This window comes from Bombus terrestris, chromosome 4, assembly GCF_910591885.1.
Source record: "Bombus terrestris chromosome 4, iyBomTerr1.2, whole genome shotgun sequence".
NCBI classification, from domain to species: domain Eukaryota; kingdom Metazoa; phylum Arthropoda; class Insecta; order Hymenoptera; family Apidae; genus Bombus; species Bombus terrestris.
In genome coordinates this window covers 6,945,469-6,963,785 of record NC_063272.1, presented here as the reverse complement: position 1 = coordinate 6,963,785, position 18,317 = coordinate 6,945,469, and the positions used below count along the sequence as shown (strand labels likewise).

At 35.1% G+C, this 18,317-nt stretch overlaps 1 protein-coding gene across 3 annotated transcripts in view; it reads right to left on the bottom strand.

The window, feature by feature from the left end:
* Positions 1–18,317, bottom strand: part of LOC100646409 (mannosyl-oligosaccharide 1,2-alpha-mannosidase IA) — a 702,484-nt gene that overhangs the window by 138,058 nt on the left and 546,109 nt on the right. For all 3 annotated transcript variants that reach the window (XM_012308263.3, XM_012308266.3, XM_012308265.3), the window contains one exon: positions 6,533–6,748. In XM_012308263.3, the coding sequence (XP_012163653.1) occupies positions 6,533–6,748 (216 nt within the window). The remainder of the gene's footprint in view (positions 1–6,532; positions 6,749–18,317) is intronic.

The following is an 18,317-nucleotide window of genomic DNA, read 5'->3' as shown; positions in this document are numbered from 1 at the left end:
GTGAATATCATCATACGTAATGTTATGAATATTATAAGCCTAAATATATGTATGCATATATATTAAATCATTTCTGATGATTTCAAGATATTATAAAAAATTATTCAGTACACGGTAGCTTGAACGTAGCTGAACGTATTTAGAAATTATATAGAACAGGTTTCCTCTCCATGAAAGAAACGCATAAAAATCCGCTGTTTGATTATTAGTTACATCCTTTTATATTAAACAATTTTCACGAATTTGTGAGATAAAATCAATTTAATCGCGTTCGCGAGTAATCTTCGTAGAAACACCTGCCGCAAAATGTCAGCATGGAAAACGAAACCACGAAAATCGTGTCGAAAGTGGTAGGACACGGTACCACATTGGGTTACCCGATATCTTAGAACGTGACCATAGCTTGGACACCGCCTGCAATATTTGAACGGACTGTGGCTGTGTAATAGAATCGCTCCTTTAAATTAAGTCTGATACAGTCCCGTTCCAGTTACGGGTCGTGCCATTTGTAAAAAAAATTGATATTATTTTCAGCCAACAGAACGAAAGGCGAAACTGTAAAACAACGTACTTTACCTGGTCGTTTCAGTCTTGATTATAATTGAAATTATCGTCGAAAGTGGTGTAATTTTATACTTTCGAAGCGGTCCCGTATTCTCCATGTAATATCTGATATTTTTAAGACAAGGAGATAAAAATTTATTTTATCTTCTGTGTCTGTCGAATGAACTACACATTTTGACGTCCAATTGGCGAGAAAAAGATTGCCACGAATAATCTCTTAATTTCTACGTTGAATAAGTTTTATTATAGTTGTTTCCTAACGTCTTCTTATTAAAGTGTCCATACGATATTGGCCGATTATTTCAAAAGATATTTGAATCACAGCACGTAATTTTAAATGAGATTATGAAAACAAAATACACTGCGAAATAATCAGAGAATCGTCTTTTCTTTATTTTCATTTTTATATGTATCACTTGCGTCTGTACACTCTTTTTTATATTTCTTTCTAAGAATTATCTCGAAGCAAATTTTTATTACGCTATCATACGAGTAACATGTCCCACTAATTGTAATTAGTAGGTTGTTATAGCGGTACCTCGTAAAAATATAAAAATCTTTCGTTCAACCAAATAAATTTACGTTTTTCATCTTTTTTATGAGAAATAGGTTGTTCGATAGAAATTGTTGGAAAAAGGGGAAAGGATATTTTATCTTGGCGAAAGTTGGAGAATGTAGCGCGAAGAATAGGAAGCGAATAGCACAGGTGTGAAATATTATCTAGAAATTCTGGCAAGAGCAATAGAGCAGTTTCTGTGCACGAGTTTGCAGCGCGGTGAAGTGACTAATACTCCAAGTTATCCGTTTAGGAATCCACCATAAATAGTTGAGGTTGGCACAGATCAGGAAAATGTTTGACGTTCTATTATCCACGCCAGGAAGCGAAATCCTTCGGGAATATTTCTTCGAGAAACCAAATATTTAAATAACATCGTGACTTCGCGTCTTCAAATGTCATAAAAATATATTTTTAAACATAGATATAAATATATCTATATCTATGTCTTCCTTCAACTACTTGCTATTATTCAACCCTTACAACAATTTATCGAATTTACCAAATAGAAGAACTTTCGATAAAAATGTTTCACAAAAATTCACTTTTATTATTCACATTATTCTCTTGATATATAAACAGAAATTTCTTTTGGAAGTTGGTTTAATTCAAGTTATGTATATGTGAAATATTTAAATACATATTAAGTGTTGATAATTGTGCTACTAAAAATGAAAAGATTAAAATCCCCTGAAATTTAGTGCTCCATATCACATAGTTAAAAAGACGTTCTTCCAAAATGTCAATCAAATTAGATCAACGAATTTGCAATGTATCTGAAATTCGATTTAAAATTCACAAACTATGATCGCTTTCCCAACAATATTAATCAATCTGAGGTGGTATATGTTGTCCGTGATGATTGCAGTTGCCGGCTGTAGATGTCGCTGCTGGGGTACTGCTATTATTCTTCTAATTTGATGCGTGGAAGAAAAATAGGACTACGGGCACCGGGAATCAAACCCGGAACCCGAACGTTCGAAACCTAAGGCGCTAACAACTGCGCTATTGTGTCCGTTGCTAGTTAGTGTCGAGTGGCGATATTTGTTGTTGAGTGTCGCCACAAATCCATCCTTATCATCCTTTCTCTAATTTCCATGCAAGCAATCTTTCAAACAGTCTTCGACTAAACACAAAAATACGCAAACTAACGTTTCTTTATCTGCTATCAGCGACAATTACAGTGGAAGAGCAAGCGTTTTCCGCGACGCGCAGCTGCGACCCGATAGGCACGAAATTCAACGTCAGGGTGGTTACTGGTTAATACGGCAACTTATCCACTTAGGAATACGTTCTAATACCAGACGAAGGTTGGTGTTCGTGTAACAACCAGCACGATGGGTGGGTGAGAGTCGTCGGGGTGGCTGGATAACCAGGAGTTTCGTCGGTGCAGAAGTAACGGAGATTGTTACCAAGTTTGGATAAACCGAGCCAAGTTCTCCGGCTGGTACTTACGGGACCGGTTGTCTAGCGACGAAAACGCTTGGACAAAGTTTATTCCTACAGCTTCCCCCTTCTTTGCTTCTGCCACCCCCCTAAGGAACGGTCGAGACACTGATTTACATAACGATTAAGTTAATTAACGAGCAGCACCAGCCGCCGCAGTTGGATTGTTAATTTCAACCGCGAAACGACGAATCGTGTCGAACTCGCGTCCCTATGGCGTTCAACGTGAAACGCGGAGAATTATTAGCGACACGAGTACTACGCTATGCTATGAGTACTGTTTCGCGTGTATTCGCGCAAGTTTAGCAAAGTAGATAAGATTTTGTGCCCTTCGGGGCTTTCGAATCGGAGTTCCATAAAACAATGATTCTGTTCTGTAAAACCATAAAATAACAAATAGTCAGTCAGTGCATTATAGCGAGGAATTTACATTTATCAATCGAATGAAAGAACAACATCGACAAAGGAATGTTGATATTAATAGAAGCCAGAGGTATACGGGGAACAATACTGTTCTTACTATAGCGAGAAGTATGAATTTACAATAGAGGAATTAAATTCCTTTTGCAATCACCATGATTCGTTGTCTGCCATTGATTTGATATTTCACCCTGTAGCATTGCTTAATACCCCTTCCTGCTTTGTTCGTCTCTATGAATATTCGACAATTTAATCATTTCATTCAATTTACACAATACCTGATTATAATAACTCTGATTTGTGTGAAAAGAATGCATACTACATGTTATCTGTATATTTACGAAACTAGTGTTTCCAGTGTGTATATTTTATTCATCATTTTATTCTACATACCTTTATTCTACAAACTTTCTCAATTATTTTAAAAACAACCAATATGAAAAGCAATCTTCATCTAAAATAAAACAGAAACAAATCAATATTTTCAATCAGGTTTATTTAACTTTAAGTTCTTTCACTATCTCTATATCGTCAAATTTTGATATAAGAATCTTTTCAAATAATTTTTAATCATAAAAAAAGGAAACTTCGCATATTAAAAAATTATATCCAATGGGATATTCCAATTGGCACAGTTAGAAGCGTAAGATCTTTCCCTTTAAACTGCATTTTATTTTGTTCCAGGTGAATAGGACAGATTCAGGAAAATGCGCTCTTGAGATACGATCTTGTAAAGAAAATAATTTTTCGCTTGTTTACTTTTCTCTCTCGCTCGCACACTCGTATCTCTCACTAGCACACCTTCACTGACCTATTTCAAGAGCAACGTCCTTGCGGTGGCCACCAGCAGACGCTGAGTCAGACGATTTTTTACTACTACTATTACTACTACTACTACTACTACTACTACTACTACTACTACTACTACAACACAAAGTACACGTTTCCAAGAAACAATGTGGGTCACGTGAATTTCGCCCGCCATTCACTATTCCAGCGTGTTTCCAATACCGAACTTTAAGTCCGTGTATCTTGGAAATTAATTGAGATATCGACCTCGAAAAAAGGGCGATTTTTATGGCGTGATTTTCCGTATCTCCTTAAATGTTCTTTGTTAGAAATTTAAATTTTATGATTTTTCTGCATATCTTTTACGATTTTTATGATTTTCACGATTTCTATAATTCGATATTTTAGGAACTAATTCAGATTTCAATTTCGAAGAAAGGATATTTTTACGTTTCTTCATCTTTTTCGAAGATTTTCGTCCGAAGTTTTACAATTTTTCCGGATGAGTTTCAAGATAAAAGTCGAGGTTACGTTAACTGTAGAGTAGAAGGTTTTACGAGTTGTATACATATTTATATAATAATTCATATATTGTATAAATATTATTAATAATATTTAGAATATTTGTAGAAATGACGAAGCCTTCACTTCTCATTAACAACATCAGTTAAATTACTTTCATTTAACATTTATTTTGATATTTTGATAATAAGAATGAATCTATATATATATATATATATATATATATAGATACGAATAGGGAAAAAATGAAAGTTTGCGACGATTTACGGGATAATGCTAAAATTAACCCGACAGCCGCGTAAAATATAGAAGGTTGAAGGATGTAGCTGAGCTTGGATTAGGATTTAAAGCGTTTCAACGTGGCTGCTGCTCTCTGCAGATAAGATTTTCATTGTCCGTCAAGGTCATGGAATATTTGTTCGATCTCGCTTCCTTTGAACAGTCACGATTTTCAAAGGATTACCTTGAATCACCGTGGGAATTCTTCCAGCGCTAGGAACGCTCTTGTTTTTCCTACTTCTTTTTATGAATTAGTCTTTAGAAATAGACTTTTTATGAATATCCTGTAATATAACTTCGTCGTTCTAAATCAGATATTCACCATGATCGCATTTTCTCATTAATAATTTAATTAAATTCTAGAAGCCTTTTAAATAGAAGCGCGAAAGGGCTATGCAAGTTGATATATTGTTTCATTTGAAAGGCTGAAATAACTGGTGCAGGCAAGTTTGAGCATTGAGAAAATGATACATAAAATTTGTATCTAGATATCTGTGGAATATTCCTGTGAATTTTCATTTTCATTTATTTATTAATTTCATTAATACGTATAATACTAGTGTTTTAAATGATTAAATAAAGAAATCTCTCAAAATGGTGAAACAAAGAAATTTTAAAATTTCCGGACGTAACAAAGTAATAACGAAGACACAGTATTGTTCATAATTTAAGATATTTTCAGAGATTTCACATATTTTTTACTAATATATTTTTACTAATAGTATAACTTGTAGAATTGTTATTTCTACGTGGCTACTAATTGATTTCCTGTAAATTTTATTCAGTAGATAATATTAAACATATGTTTTTAGTATTTTCTCTTTTATAATCAGTTATACAAAAATAACATGTGATTCAATATCGAAGAATTTTCACAATTGTCATGGAATTGTATTAAGAATTCCTATTTGACAGTTTGAAAATATCATTCGCTGTCTTCGATATTCTACTTGCTTTCAAGAACTCTTTCGTAAAAATTGTCATCCGACTATTTCAAGGATCGTCGAGATGTCTCGAGTCGCATTCACCTTTGACGGTGGAATCGACGAGGGAGAATTGTCACGTCTTACGACCATCGGCTAAAGTAAACACATTTTCACGAAGTTTGGCAAGGAAAAATGTTGATTTCGAAGGGACGTGTGCACACTACTGCACACACGCGACAAGAGTCTGCGTTTCGTCAGGATTTCCAACGTCGATCGAAAGCGAGACTCGATGAAATTGCTTTCGATGCGTGAGTCAAACGTTTTTACAGATATACGTATGCGTTTATGGAGATCTGTACCGCGCCGATATATTCAACGGAAAAGAAACGATCGAGTTTTGTGTGAGCAAAATCTTACTTCAGCGGTTGGACGGAATAATTGTTAATGAATTGAGATTTCGTAATATAAAAAGGAGAATATGAACTTTTTAAAAATTATCGAAATGTATTTGGGTTTCTAGTGATCTTCAATGGGATCTCTTTCTTATAAAAAAAACCTTTAAATTGTTTAAATATCGCGCTCAATGTAATTGAAATATTTCTTAACCATTACGTCCGATGCAATTAGTAATTTTGACTTTCGATCAAATTTCATTTTTACGATATCGTAAATTAATTAATATAACAGTAATGATACAACAGCAGAGTAAATAAATCATCGATAAAGTGAAATTTATCAAAGCGATCTAAAAGTCTTTTATTAATTGCACCCAATGCAATTGCAAAGTTTCTGAAATATTACGCGAACAGCTTCGAAAATGGTGGCTTCCTTTGATTCTGCCGCAGTACTTGTACCACCGTCTCTTTCAATTATGTCTATCTCACAAATTAAAAACGTAATTCAATCCGTCATTCAATAACGCGTTCCATTTGTAACATTGGAACGTGCACAACGTTTACACGTTTCTTCTCGAACGCTACAATTTTCCGAGAGACAAAAACAAAAATAAAAGAAGAAACTATGTACTTACGATATCGAAGTCGAGATTCTCAGCGATCCAGTCACGGCCTTGCTTGAATTCGTCGTGTAGACCCATGATGTACAGGGTGTCGAGGCCATCGACGATGGTCGCACCCATATTTGAAGCACCAAAGATACTAGCGCTGTGACCCCTTTTCGAGATTGGTCTTAGCTCGTTTTTTCCCCAGGCGTACCTCACGTAGTTGTCCCAGCCATGTTTCATCATCTGCATACATAAAAAGTGTGCGATCAGATCAAACAATTCAAACAAAATCAATATATGTAAATCAATCATAAATATATAGTATACGATATAAATTACAGGGTTACGAATGAATTTATAACTCGAGTTTTTATTTAATAAGCGACAGACACAAAGCATAAATTGCCCAATTTCAACGATCTTAATCATTTGGTTCCTGGAAAATTAAATATATACTAATTATTGTTACACTGTGAATTTTTAACAAACTCTTTATCAATAAAATATAGCATGTTACGAATATAACATTATAACGAGTACGCTTTCGTTCATTGGATGTAACATAGTTGCGCTATCGTTTATTCTAATTTTTATCAAATTCTTTTAGTTGTGAGAAATTGGACATTTTTAGGATTTGGAAGAACTCATTTCGGAGTAGGATGGACAGCGGATAAAGAAATGTTTCGTAAATTTCATTAGGAAATTCTTAAACAAGAAGCAATAATTCAATTGTTGATAGTCCAAGGCAACGTTGAGAGTGGATGTAATAACAGTCAAGTAAATCGCTTGGTGCGCGTGTTCAGATGGGTAATTACGTTGCAAGATAAGTTTCCTTGTGGAGAGCAAGAAAAACTAATGCATGGCGAGACAAAGACATCATCAAGTACTCAAAGAGATTCGCTTCAGCTACTCTGACAGGCATTTCTGCTCTTTTCCTCCCCTCCAAACTCTTCTTCTTCACGGATTCTTGGCAGTAAGAACGCACTTCCGTCTTCGAGTTTGCCCTTCCATCGTAGAAGCATACGATGTTCCGAGATTTTCCAGGAAACATAGGTACTCGTTCTATGTCTTCGAATCGCATACCAGGAAAGGAAAGTTTCTCTTTTTTTTTATATTTTATTTCTGAACCAAATTTCGGTGCGAGATTCGAGGTTGAGGTTTCGGAAAATAGACCAGATACGTAGAAATTCCTTTCTTTCAATTGAAAGATTCTGCACTCTATGAGGAATTCTATACATTTACGATATACTAAATTGAATTTAATTTTATACTATGTATATCATAAGTAACTAAGTATGTCGAATTTATAATTTCGCATTATTTAACAAACTAAAAATACGTTGGGAAATATCCCGAGATAATATCTATTTCATTTCCAGTAAACCTAAGTAAACTCCAGTAATGTCTCATCTTTAATTGTTATAATTGATGCGCGTATAAAGTCACATATTCACGTCTTTACATTCAATTCGTATTGCAAGTATAATCAGAGTCAGAGTGTCCGTGAAAATTCCTTTAATGATTTAGATATTTAATAGAACTTGGATATTTGAACATTCAGTAATTCATTCTGCTTTCAGCGTAATTCAAATGATTGCCACAGATACATCCCTACTAAAGAGGGACAAAAATGAAAAAGAAAGACAAAAGAATCCCGAAAATACGTACAACGAGGCAAAAAATTTGCGAACGAAATTTGGCAGAATAATTCGATGCGAATTCACACGTGTCATTTCTGGTGAAAATAATAGACGGATCCTTGGTACGTAAGGGATGGGGTGGACAGCAACGCGAATCGTACCGAGAAAAACGAATATATTAGCCTGTCCGGCCGTTCGTTGACCATTATTCCCGTTCTCTTTGATTTTTCGAGCCATTTGCCGGCCTCTGCCAGTCCGCAGCCGCTTCATCACGTTTTTATGGCGGTATAATTCAGGGGGCAGTATAATATCTGTGGGCCCTGGCCAGTGGCACCAACAGAAGTGAGTCCTTCTCTCCAACCTTCCTCTGCGGTCATCGTGAATTAAAAAAAGAAAAAGCAAAAAGAAAAAAGAAGGGGAGAGAAAGAGAGGGAACGAAAAAAGAATAAATTCACGAGAGGAACGATGAAAGGGGTGGGATGTGTGGAATTTTTTTGACGCGGCGGTATTCATGACGGATGAAGATGGAGGGAGAGATTGAGGAGCGAGAGCAGTTGATCTCGTCGATGAACTTTCGCGAATGTTCTTATTACAACCTGACTACATTGTTTCGTGGATGGGATAATCTTCGTACCAGGTGATTCGATGTAATCACGTTTTGATCGAGTTTTAATGCGAGCCTGCGCGCACACGATGCGCTCGTAATTATTTAAATCGAATTTGCGAATAATTATATGAGTGATTGTATGAATTTTTGCGAATCTTTGTAGTAAATGTAATAATTTCTCAGATTCATTGTCCAAATATCATACATGGTTTTCATCCAGAAGTTTCAGAAGACTGATTTCGTTATTATTTATACATGTTAAACTGACAGCTTATTGAACGTTAAAAGCATATCTTGATTAAAGGCTTAATAAACCAAATATTAAACATTAAAATTATCGAATAACATCACTGTTAACTACAAGATTTTCATCAATTCAATAAGAAGTCCTATTCACGACCATCACGCAAACGATTCAGTCAATTCAAAACCGAGAAACTTTCAAATTCTATCGTTTCAAAGTTTCTTTTCGACAAAAATTAAAGAGAAGCAAACATACCGCACTTTTCCATCCAACCAGCGGCATGAAGTTCAAACCATAATCTGGTTGCGAGTAGAGGAGGATGAGGGCAAGGAAGGAACAATCCCGACCAAGGTTGGCACCCGTGGAAGGGAGCGACGTTGCAGAAAATTGCAGAAGGCAGCCATCGTGGCCGGTGGTGGTGCGAATCGCGACGTTCGACCCTTTTTGTCCTTATCCACGTAATCGCGACTAATTTGTTCTGCGGCGAACGCAGGCAACGTGTACAGGACGAGAGGTTTCCACGCTCTACCTTCCTTTCGATCGTAATCTAGTTAACATCCGTGTTAGGATTAAACCATTAGCCCGACGGGAAAGGATGCGGAAGGAAGAACAACCGGCAAAGCCGAGCCTCGTGGCCGACGTACGCGGTCCTGTCCGATTATTTTCCCTCTGTGAAGGGATTCTCCTGAACTTTGATGTTCTACCTTTAATCCGCTTAATTTTCTTCGATCTAACCGATCAAAAATACACAATCTTGTTTTCTAGCGAAATTGTTTCTTGCTTATATAATAATACACGTATCCTTTCTGCGATTCTAGCTCCAATCATAAATTTTTAACACGATTAAATGCAAAACACAAGGCAGGAAATGGAACGAAGCAAGTACTTTTATAAATACAAAAAATATGATTGTATTTATTGGTCCAAACGGTGATTGGTTGGCGGTCGTATCTCACATTAGCGTTAAAGGATTAAAGTACAATAGGATCTCGATTTACTGAACGCATTTTATTCGAACGGTGGATTATTATTTTTATTCGAACGTTAGACTGTCGGAACTATATCGGTCAGTAAAGGAAAATAGATAGATACTCTATGTCGTATTATTTTTAATATGTGGATGAAACACATAACTTCATGCAATGAATAAGTCAGTGAAGGGAAATTATGAAATTACTAATTAACTGAAGAAAATTATGGATACTTTTGTTAACCCTTCTATTTTTCATTAAAAAAGAAATACAGCAACACTTGAAACAAGTTGTCTTATGTGGACAGTTACGTATCTCTTAATCAATTTATGTATACTCCTTGTACAATAGGTTTTAAAATTATAGACTTATAACTGTACATTCTTATGCATTCACTAAGTCTATTATTTATACTTTTCTGTAGGTTGAATAAAGAAAAGGTCAATTGAGTTAGAATTTAATATCGAGTCCGTTGGAATCTTAAAAGAAATTTGATTCATTCATACGCAATTTTTATTCCTTGCTTATACTGCTTATAAATCAAAGAAAAAAGCTTGTTATCTGTAATAGTTTACGAGATAACAGGTCGTATCGCTTCGAGCGAGGCACCCTGCATAAAACCCTTGTAAAGCCCTGGTGGTTGGTATCCCACTGAATAACAAAAGGTCACTCGAGGGAACCATTTCCTTCTCTTCCTGGAACTTGCCAGGAGAAAAAATTTCTTTTCAAGGCAATGCTGCAGCACGTTTCCATTAATAAACAAACGGTGCACGGTCGTGCAGAGAGGGCTGTGCTGGTTTCGAAAGGATGCAAGCACGGAGGAAAGAAACCTTGCTGGTCGATCGAGCGTGCATCGTTCTGACTGGATAAATAAGACAAAAAAAAATGAGAAGAAGAAAAAAAAAGAAGGAAGAGAAGAGAAAAAGTCGACGAAGCCACTTCGATGCGTGCTCGCGAGATTAAGTACAGGGTACGCGATGCAAACAGCTCTGTATATCGGAGATCACAGATCAGTCACCGTGTGATTCGATCGTGACTGGAATGATAACAGTCCATCTACCGTAGAACTGGTCTCTCTATGGAGAAATACGAATATATTATTTATGAATTACATTCGTTGGAATAACTTCGGGGATTTCTAGACCTTTAAACGTGATTTCATTTTTGGAGTAGGTAAGGTACGTTACATATTAGAGCTTTGATTATTATGTGCTTTATGATCGAAGAGAAATTATTATCTCTTTGGAAAGTGTCCTCGTCAATAACTAAAATATTAATTAAACAGCGAATGTAGTTAGTGATTTATCGTATCTGCAACTGAATAAAAATATCTGACTTTTTACTAACACTAATCCGCTTAACATTCACTTGATCCATTATTTATTATATTATCTTATTATTATTATATATATAATATATAATATAATAATATATAATAATAATATATCTATGCAATTTAGATACGATTGTAAATAAAATGACTATAATATAAAAATATTAAGATCAAACATTTTTATAATTTTACACAATCATATAGTGTATCCTTACGATGTTCATGTAATCTAGAAAGAAACAACTGCTGATAAAAAAGATGTGGTTATCGTTCGTCTTTTGCTTCTTTATTTCAAACATTAAATTCTATCACTCGAAACTCAGTGATTAGTAATGAGTAATCACACGAAACTCCAATTACTGTGGTAATAGTTGTTTATATTTTTTAATATTGGGGTATAGAGAAAGAGCGGTTAATGGCATTGGCGGTGATTAATTTTGGCGCAATGAGTTTAAACAGCAGTGTCCTGTTCGAGCTAGGGCCAACACGCAATTATTTGTAGGGAACGCGAGCTCTGTAAATACCTGTTAGTTGATACGTCAAACAATCGCTATTTGGCGAGATAATCTGTTAGCAGCGGCATTTCGACGATCCATTGTCAGCTTGTTTAGCATACGAGTCGAATAAACAGATTCCTTAACGTTTAGATTTATTAAAATTAGTTGGCGATCGATAATAAAAATTTTACAATATTTAATCTGAACTGTAATAGACAAAAATACATGTTTACAGGATAACATCTATTTACAAGGCTTAACATTTTACGATCGTATAATATTTCTTGTTAGACATAATTTTAGTTAATGAAACTGTCTTGTAACTCTGCTTCCTCGCCCTTCCAAGACTAAGAAAATAAAAATTCCTAGATAATAAATATGAAATAAACATGAAAAGAGAATTTTTGACAAAAGCAACCGATAAAAATTTCCAGCTTCAATACTTAATTTATAATACTCGACATGATACTTTAAACGTATCTGTTAATAACTTCGCAGCTGATGCAGCGTTAAATTTATATGTAAAAAGAAAAAGAAAACAAAATTGTCATCGAAAAATAAAATTCGTCTCAAAATCCAAAACGGCGGGTAATATCGCGTGTACGAGCGTTCCAATTGGTTAGATCGAAACGTGTTCGCGCTCAAAGAACGTAAAATCGTAAAAGCGTCGGGGTGCAGTAGGGTGCAGATATTCAGGCTGGTATATTGGCTGGTCACATAAACGCACGAACGAACGTGCGCATGCGAAACAACAAGGAAACTGGACCCACGGATATACACGTGTAACTGTGCTTAATCTGGCCGCGGTTTTATTCTCTCCCTTTATTTCCCGCGGTTTTCAATTTGCGTTATTTATTGCCCTGGCTAGCGTAAGTACCACCATGTCGGCGTCCCACAGTGATTTCACGAAATCTGGCATCGATTCTTTCACTCCCTTCTATCCCTTCCTTTTATCCCTATGTTTCTATTTCTCTTGTTCTCCATTTGCGTTTCCATTTTTTCACTCGCGTGTTTTACTTTTTTCGAATTTCTCTACTGCCTTCTTCTCGTTTGTTCGATTTCTTTCTTTACTTTTTTCTTCCTTCTCTTTTTTTTTGTTATTGTAGCAATCCAGGTTTCTGTTACGAGATTGTTTTGCAAGACAAATTATACACACCGACAGTAAAAGAAGTCAAAAGTTACTTTCTTACTGTATTTATATCGGAGAAAATGTTGATCTTATTATTAGATTGCGGACTTTTTATGTATTTAGGAGAAATTTTGTATTACATTCTATTAATAATTTCACATTGCATGGTATGAAAAAATATACAAAATACCAAAGATTCAGTGCTTGCTATAGCATTTTGAGGATGATAAATTTTTCTTTAGGTTCTATTCCTTCGGTTATACTCGTGCAAATCTGAATTTGCATAAACATATTTAAATGATAATAGAAGAAATGGATTCAACTTCCTTAACGTTTTAATTAATTTAATTCCTTATTTTAATTATTTCTTAACATTCTATATAACGATATTTAGTTTTCCGATTTTCTTTTCCATTTCGTGATATTGTTACTTTTCTCGTACCATTTCTAAATCTAGCCAAAGTAAGGAAAGCACGTCTCTCTCTATTTTCATCAATTTTCTTCCTCTTCTCGTATCTTTCTTCTCCGCTGTTGCGATTCGTCTCGTTTGCATACATAAATCTCCACTCCTCCAACCCTTTTCGTTCCACGGTTCAAATTTATCTCTCGCAACGTGCCTGTCTACATTTTTTTCTTCTATCTATATTCTTCCTTTATTGCGTATTTATCCCCATTTTTCCTTTCCTCTCTCTTTCGTGCATATCTCCCTGTTTTTATTTACTCCCTTTGTTTCCTCATCTCTTTGCCTGTATCATAGTTTTTCCTCTGTTTCTCCCTACTTTCATCCACTTTTGTTTTTCCCTCTACGATCTCCTCTCTTTATTGCAGATTTCGAAAAGAATAAAAAGCGGTTACTATCGTGGCAAAAGCTAAATTAAAAAGAACCTAAAAACATTTGTATTATTCAAAAAATGATATCTTATCTAAAAGTTCCTACATTGTTGGAACTAACTCTATCATTTAACCTTATCGGAAACACATAAAACGAGAGAAAGAGATACGGAATAACCGCAACATGGAGACCAAGTCGGCATTCTTCTGCGTGACTGCAAAATTTAATGGAGCCAGCGAAACCGCGTAATATCTCAGCGTGGAGCGAATCATAAAAATCGTCCATGCCCTTTACGAGGATACGCCAACTCTTTAAATGCCTCGGCTATCTCGATCTTCGTACAGAGTTGGCCACGCCACCGAAAAATATCACGGATACAGGGAATTCTGCAATAGAGGGAAGAATTCATAGTGAAAAAAGTAAAGTTGGATAAAAGAGGAAAAGGAAGAAAAAGAAAAATATCGACAAAAAACTGTTTTCATTAACAATATTATGTGGATTTCTTTTTTTTTTTTGGTCTACACTCGCTTTTGACTCTCACTGTATATAGGATATTTAGCATGTACAGTTACCGTATCCTGTGTTATACAGAAGTATTTTAACTGAAACGGTAAATAGCTATACCAAAATACAACAAAGCATCATTTGTTCGTACGCGTTAAGAAATTATCGGGATAGCGAATTTCTTTGACAAGGGGATTTCCTTGAATTTCATTTCTGTTGACAGGATACAAGCTGGCGCACAGTTTACAATTTCAATCTGTACGTGTACACGGATTGGAATGGAAACGGAAGTTGTCCGCCTCGTTGGAAACCTTTCTTTCTTCGTCTTTCTGGTTCAAGGGAATCGCTGTAAGTGTATTCCGTTCACCTGACGTCGGCCGCGATATTCGTTAAAAATATCGTTGCAGCTTCGGAAGATAGCCGGATAACATGGAAATACCGAGGATCACACCGCAAATATTTTACGATCCGGACCGATGACAGAACAAACAACGTGCAACGAAGAACAGGAGAAACGTCCAACAGGAAAGGAAAATTCCCCGAGATATTACAGGTATTCGGAATTTTAAAGAATTCATACCCTTTTGGCTTCGTTACTTTTTATCCAGTCTGGTCTTTTCCCTTATAATTGCTTTATAATAAGTAGCTACTGGAATTTTTTCCTCGTTATTAGTCATGTATATTTCCTAAAAATTTCGATCTGGTTTTAATCACCGTTGAGTTTTATTTTATTAGGTAAAGGTTCATGAAAGTAACGTGTAATTATATTTGGATTACTTGTCAGACGTTATTAGGCAAGGATCTAACAGAAAATTTGGCCGATTAATTCGAGGTTATCTAAAAATCTGGATAAATATTAAAGAAACATTAGGCAACTAATACATAAACGATTGTCTCAAAGTTAGGATCTCCGATGCAGTCATTTTGAACTTGTTCTTTGGTTTCTCATTATTTTGATATTATTAGTTTTAGAATCTTAATGTTGAATCTTTTTTTCTGTTGAAATAATATAAAATTTTGTACTTTCATTTGTATTTCTTAAGAAACTACCGCACATATCTACGAACTATCGATCATACTTAGATCCCAATTTGAAGTGTACATTTGTAGAAATGGATATTTCATTCATCAATTGTTCAACATGTATAATTGTTATTCTGCTTGCAATTGAACGTTGTTAAAAGATTTTAAACGAAATACTGAAATTATTTCAGTCTTAAAAAATTATATATTTATAAAATCAATGACTACTCGACTTTTTAATTTTTATAGTATATTCAACACTTTCCTAAAATGCTGTTAATTAATGAAGCTAATAAAAAAGAATACACTTTAATACTTGTCGAAGATATATTGTACATAAAGTCAAGAAAATCGTATAGAGTGGAGATGATCGTTAACAAGGTTTCAGTGCATAAAGTAAAAGAGAGAAAATTTATTGTATTTCTTGTTAAATAATTGGTTACTGGTCGTTGACACCGGTACGGTGTAAATTTAGTCGAAACTTTAGACTAGTTAGACGCATACAGATGGCACAAGTTCAATACAACTATATATTCGTACACTCATATCTTATTTGTAGCACACTGAACTCTGCATATTACATTATATTGTATGGATCCAAAAGTTCAACATCCTTTGGCGCCACTGGCTACAAACCAGAACTTGTATAACACGCAATGCTAAGTTTCTTGACGATAAACCTTTGATTAATGCTAAGCAGAGCGACACTCTGTACAGAGTGCTTCAAGAGGTTACTGATAAATTGATATAGCTTGTTTAGGATCAAATAGGTAAACCAAGTAGGTAAGAGGGAATTGTGCTAGTCCGAAGTAATAATTTTAAGTAATTTTAAACATCTCAAAGCTGTAATAGAATTTAGAAAATATATTTCGTCTTAGGAGAATTATCTCTGAAATATATAAACAAAAAGTTGTAGTTATATATGCGACACTGAATAATTCGTTCTTCGAGTAATAAATTTGGAAATTTGCCAATTTCAATTTTAATATATTTTTATAGCAAAGAGACATAATTTTTATTAGCTTCCCAACACGATCTTTATTCCCATTAATACGTTGCGAAATTTTACACAAAATTTCAGATTAAATCAATATCTTTGATCTTCAAAAGAGAACTTCTAAATATTGTAAATATTTATTTCATTTCATTTCAGGAAATGAAGCGTTCAGAAAGAAAGAAACGGTAAAACGAAACGTTTAAATAATCTCACAGCCATCTAATTCCGATTTTCTCAAAGCGCATGACTATCAAACGAACGTTCTACTTATCAGGTGAGATATTTTTGGGAGAGTTGAATTGCTAGCGTTGTTGTCTATCTTTCCCTGTTTCCCCTTACTTTCCCTCAGCAGTTCGCCGTAAAATTACGATCAGTTTGCAGGTGTTCCTAAGGAACGCAGCGAGATTTGCGAGATACGTATACACGTGGAGGCCTCCTTCGACATCCTGAAGGATCGCCAGGAAGCATCGAAGCGGGAACCAATCTTCACGGCAGGGCGAGCCCAATTATAGCGTCGACTCGTTATCGGATGTCATTAACCACGGAGAGACGCGGAACGACATCTTTCAACGGAAGATACAACGATTGCAACGTCGTTCCTTCCATTGTCAAGGATACAAGCAAAAATGTAGCATAATGTAAAAACTGGAAATCATCCAGGATAATCATCGTGAACAGATGCAACAATGATTTGACAAAAGATTTTTCTTTCCTGAGAAGAAGAAAATCGGACAGGTGAAAGCGTGTTAACAGGATATTTTAAAACGGTGAAATGGTAAAATTTGATAAAGCAAAAGAGTAAAAAAAGGAAAATGTATAAAATGAGAAAAAGCAACGAACAAGTTGTTGAATCTGACGGAATCACCGATGGACGAATTTAATATACAATCTACACTTTTTAATAGTATTCTTGTATCGTTAATGCATAGAGATATTTTTAGCTAGTACTTTTACATCTTATTTTAAATAAAGAGTGTATAAAATTTAGAATATTATTTATGAATGTATAAAATGAAATTAAAAAAGCAAATCTGTAAGCTGCGGTTACGATCAGCTTTATCTGAAAAGTTAAACTCCAATCGGCGAAATCGTCGTACCGATCGTCAAGTATCTGGCAGTTCCTTAACTACGAGTTTCCAAATAGAGCAAGTCAACGGAAAGACACGACTTCGAGGTAGCTGTGCAGGTATCAGCCGGCAGTTTCGTCTTCGTGAAATTTGCCAAGATATCTATCATAGACCACGGTTTAATCAATCTAGAGCACCGGTGAGTTCCGATGAAACACGTTGAACCCGTGATTTCGCTCGACTACGCAACCATCGTGAGAGCCGGCATGTTATGGGAACGCGAGATTCTGCGCATCTTGCACGTCTAGCACCGTTTACAAACGGCACCTCTAGAACTTAAGTATTGTTGGTGTAAAAGATATGGTAGAGATCTATAATAAAGATGTAAAATTTGAAAAATAAAATATATTAGGTTGTCCGGAAAGTTTCTTTCGTCTTATGAGGAAATAATAGACGCACAACATTTTTTGTTTTATATTAGTTTGTCGAATTACGTATGATCGATTTTGTTCTGTTGAGATAAACACTGCGACATTTCACAGACTTGCATTGTTGCAAAAAACACGTTTGCGAAAAAAGACATCTTTCGCACAACCTAATAATAAGAAACAGGACGCTTGAGCTCTATCAGAACTAGTTTTGTAAAATACTTCGTGTAAAATATGCAAAATTCTACAGAGTATGTAATATAGAATATACGTATGGAATTTAATGTAGAATATTATTCTGATTTTAACAAAATACTTAATATAGAATATTATCTTGATTCTTGTAGGGTGTTTTCTATATAAAATATAAAATATAATTTATATTCTATATAATATAAAACTTTGATCTATAATCTTGCCATTTCTCTTCCAGCAACAGTACACTCGACATACCAGTTTCTTGCCTGGATCAACCAACGTTGTAAATAGACAAAGACGAACAGAGACAGAGAAGGCAAAAGATGCAAGGACCGGAATTCT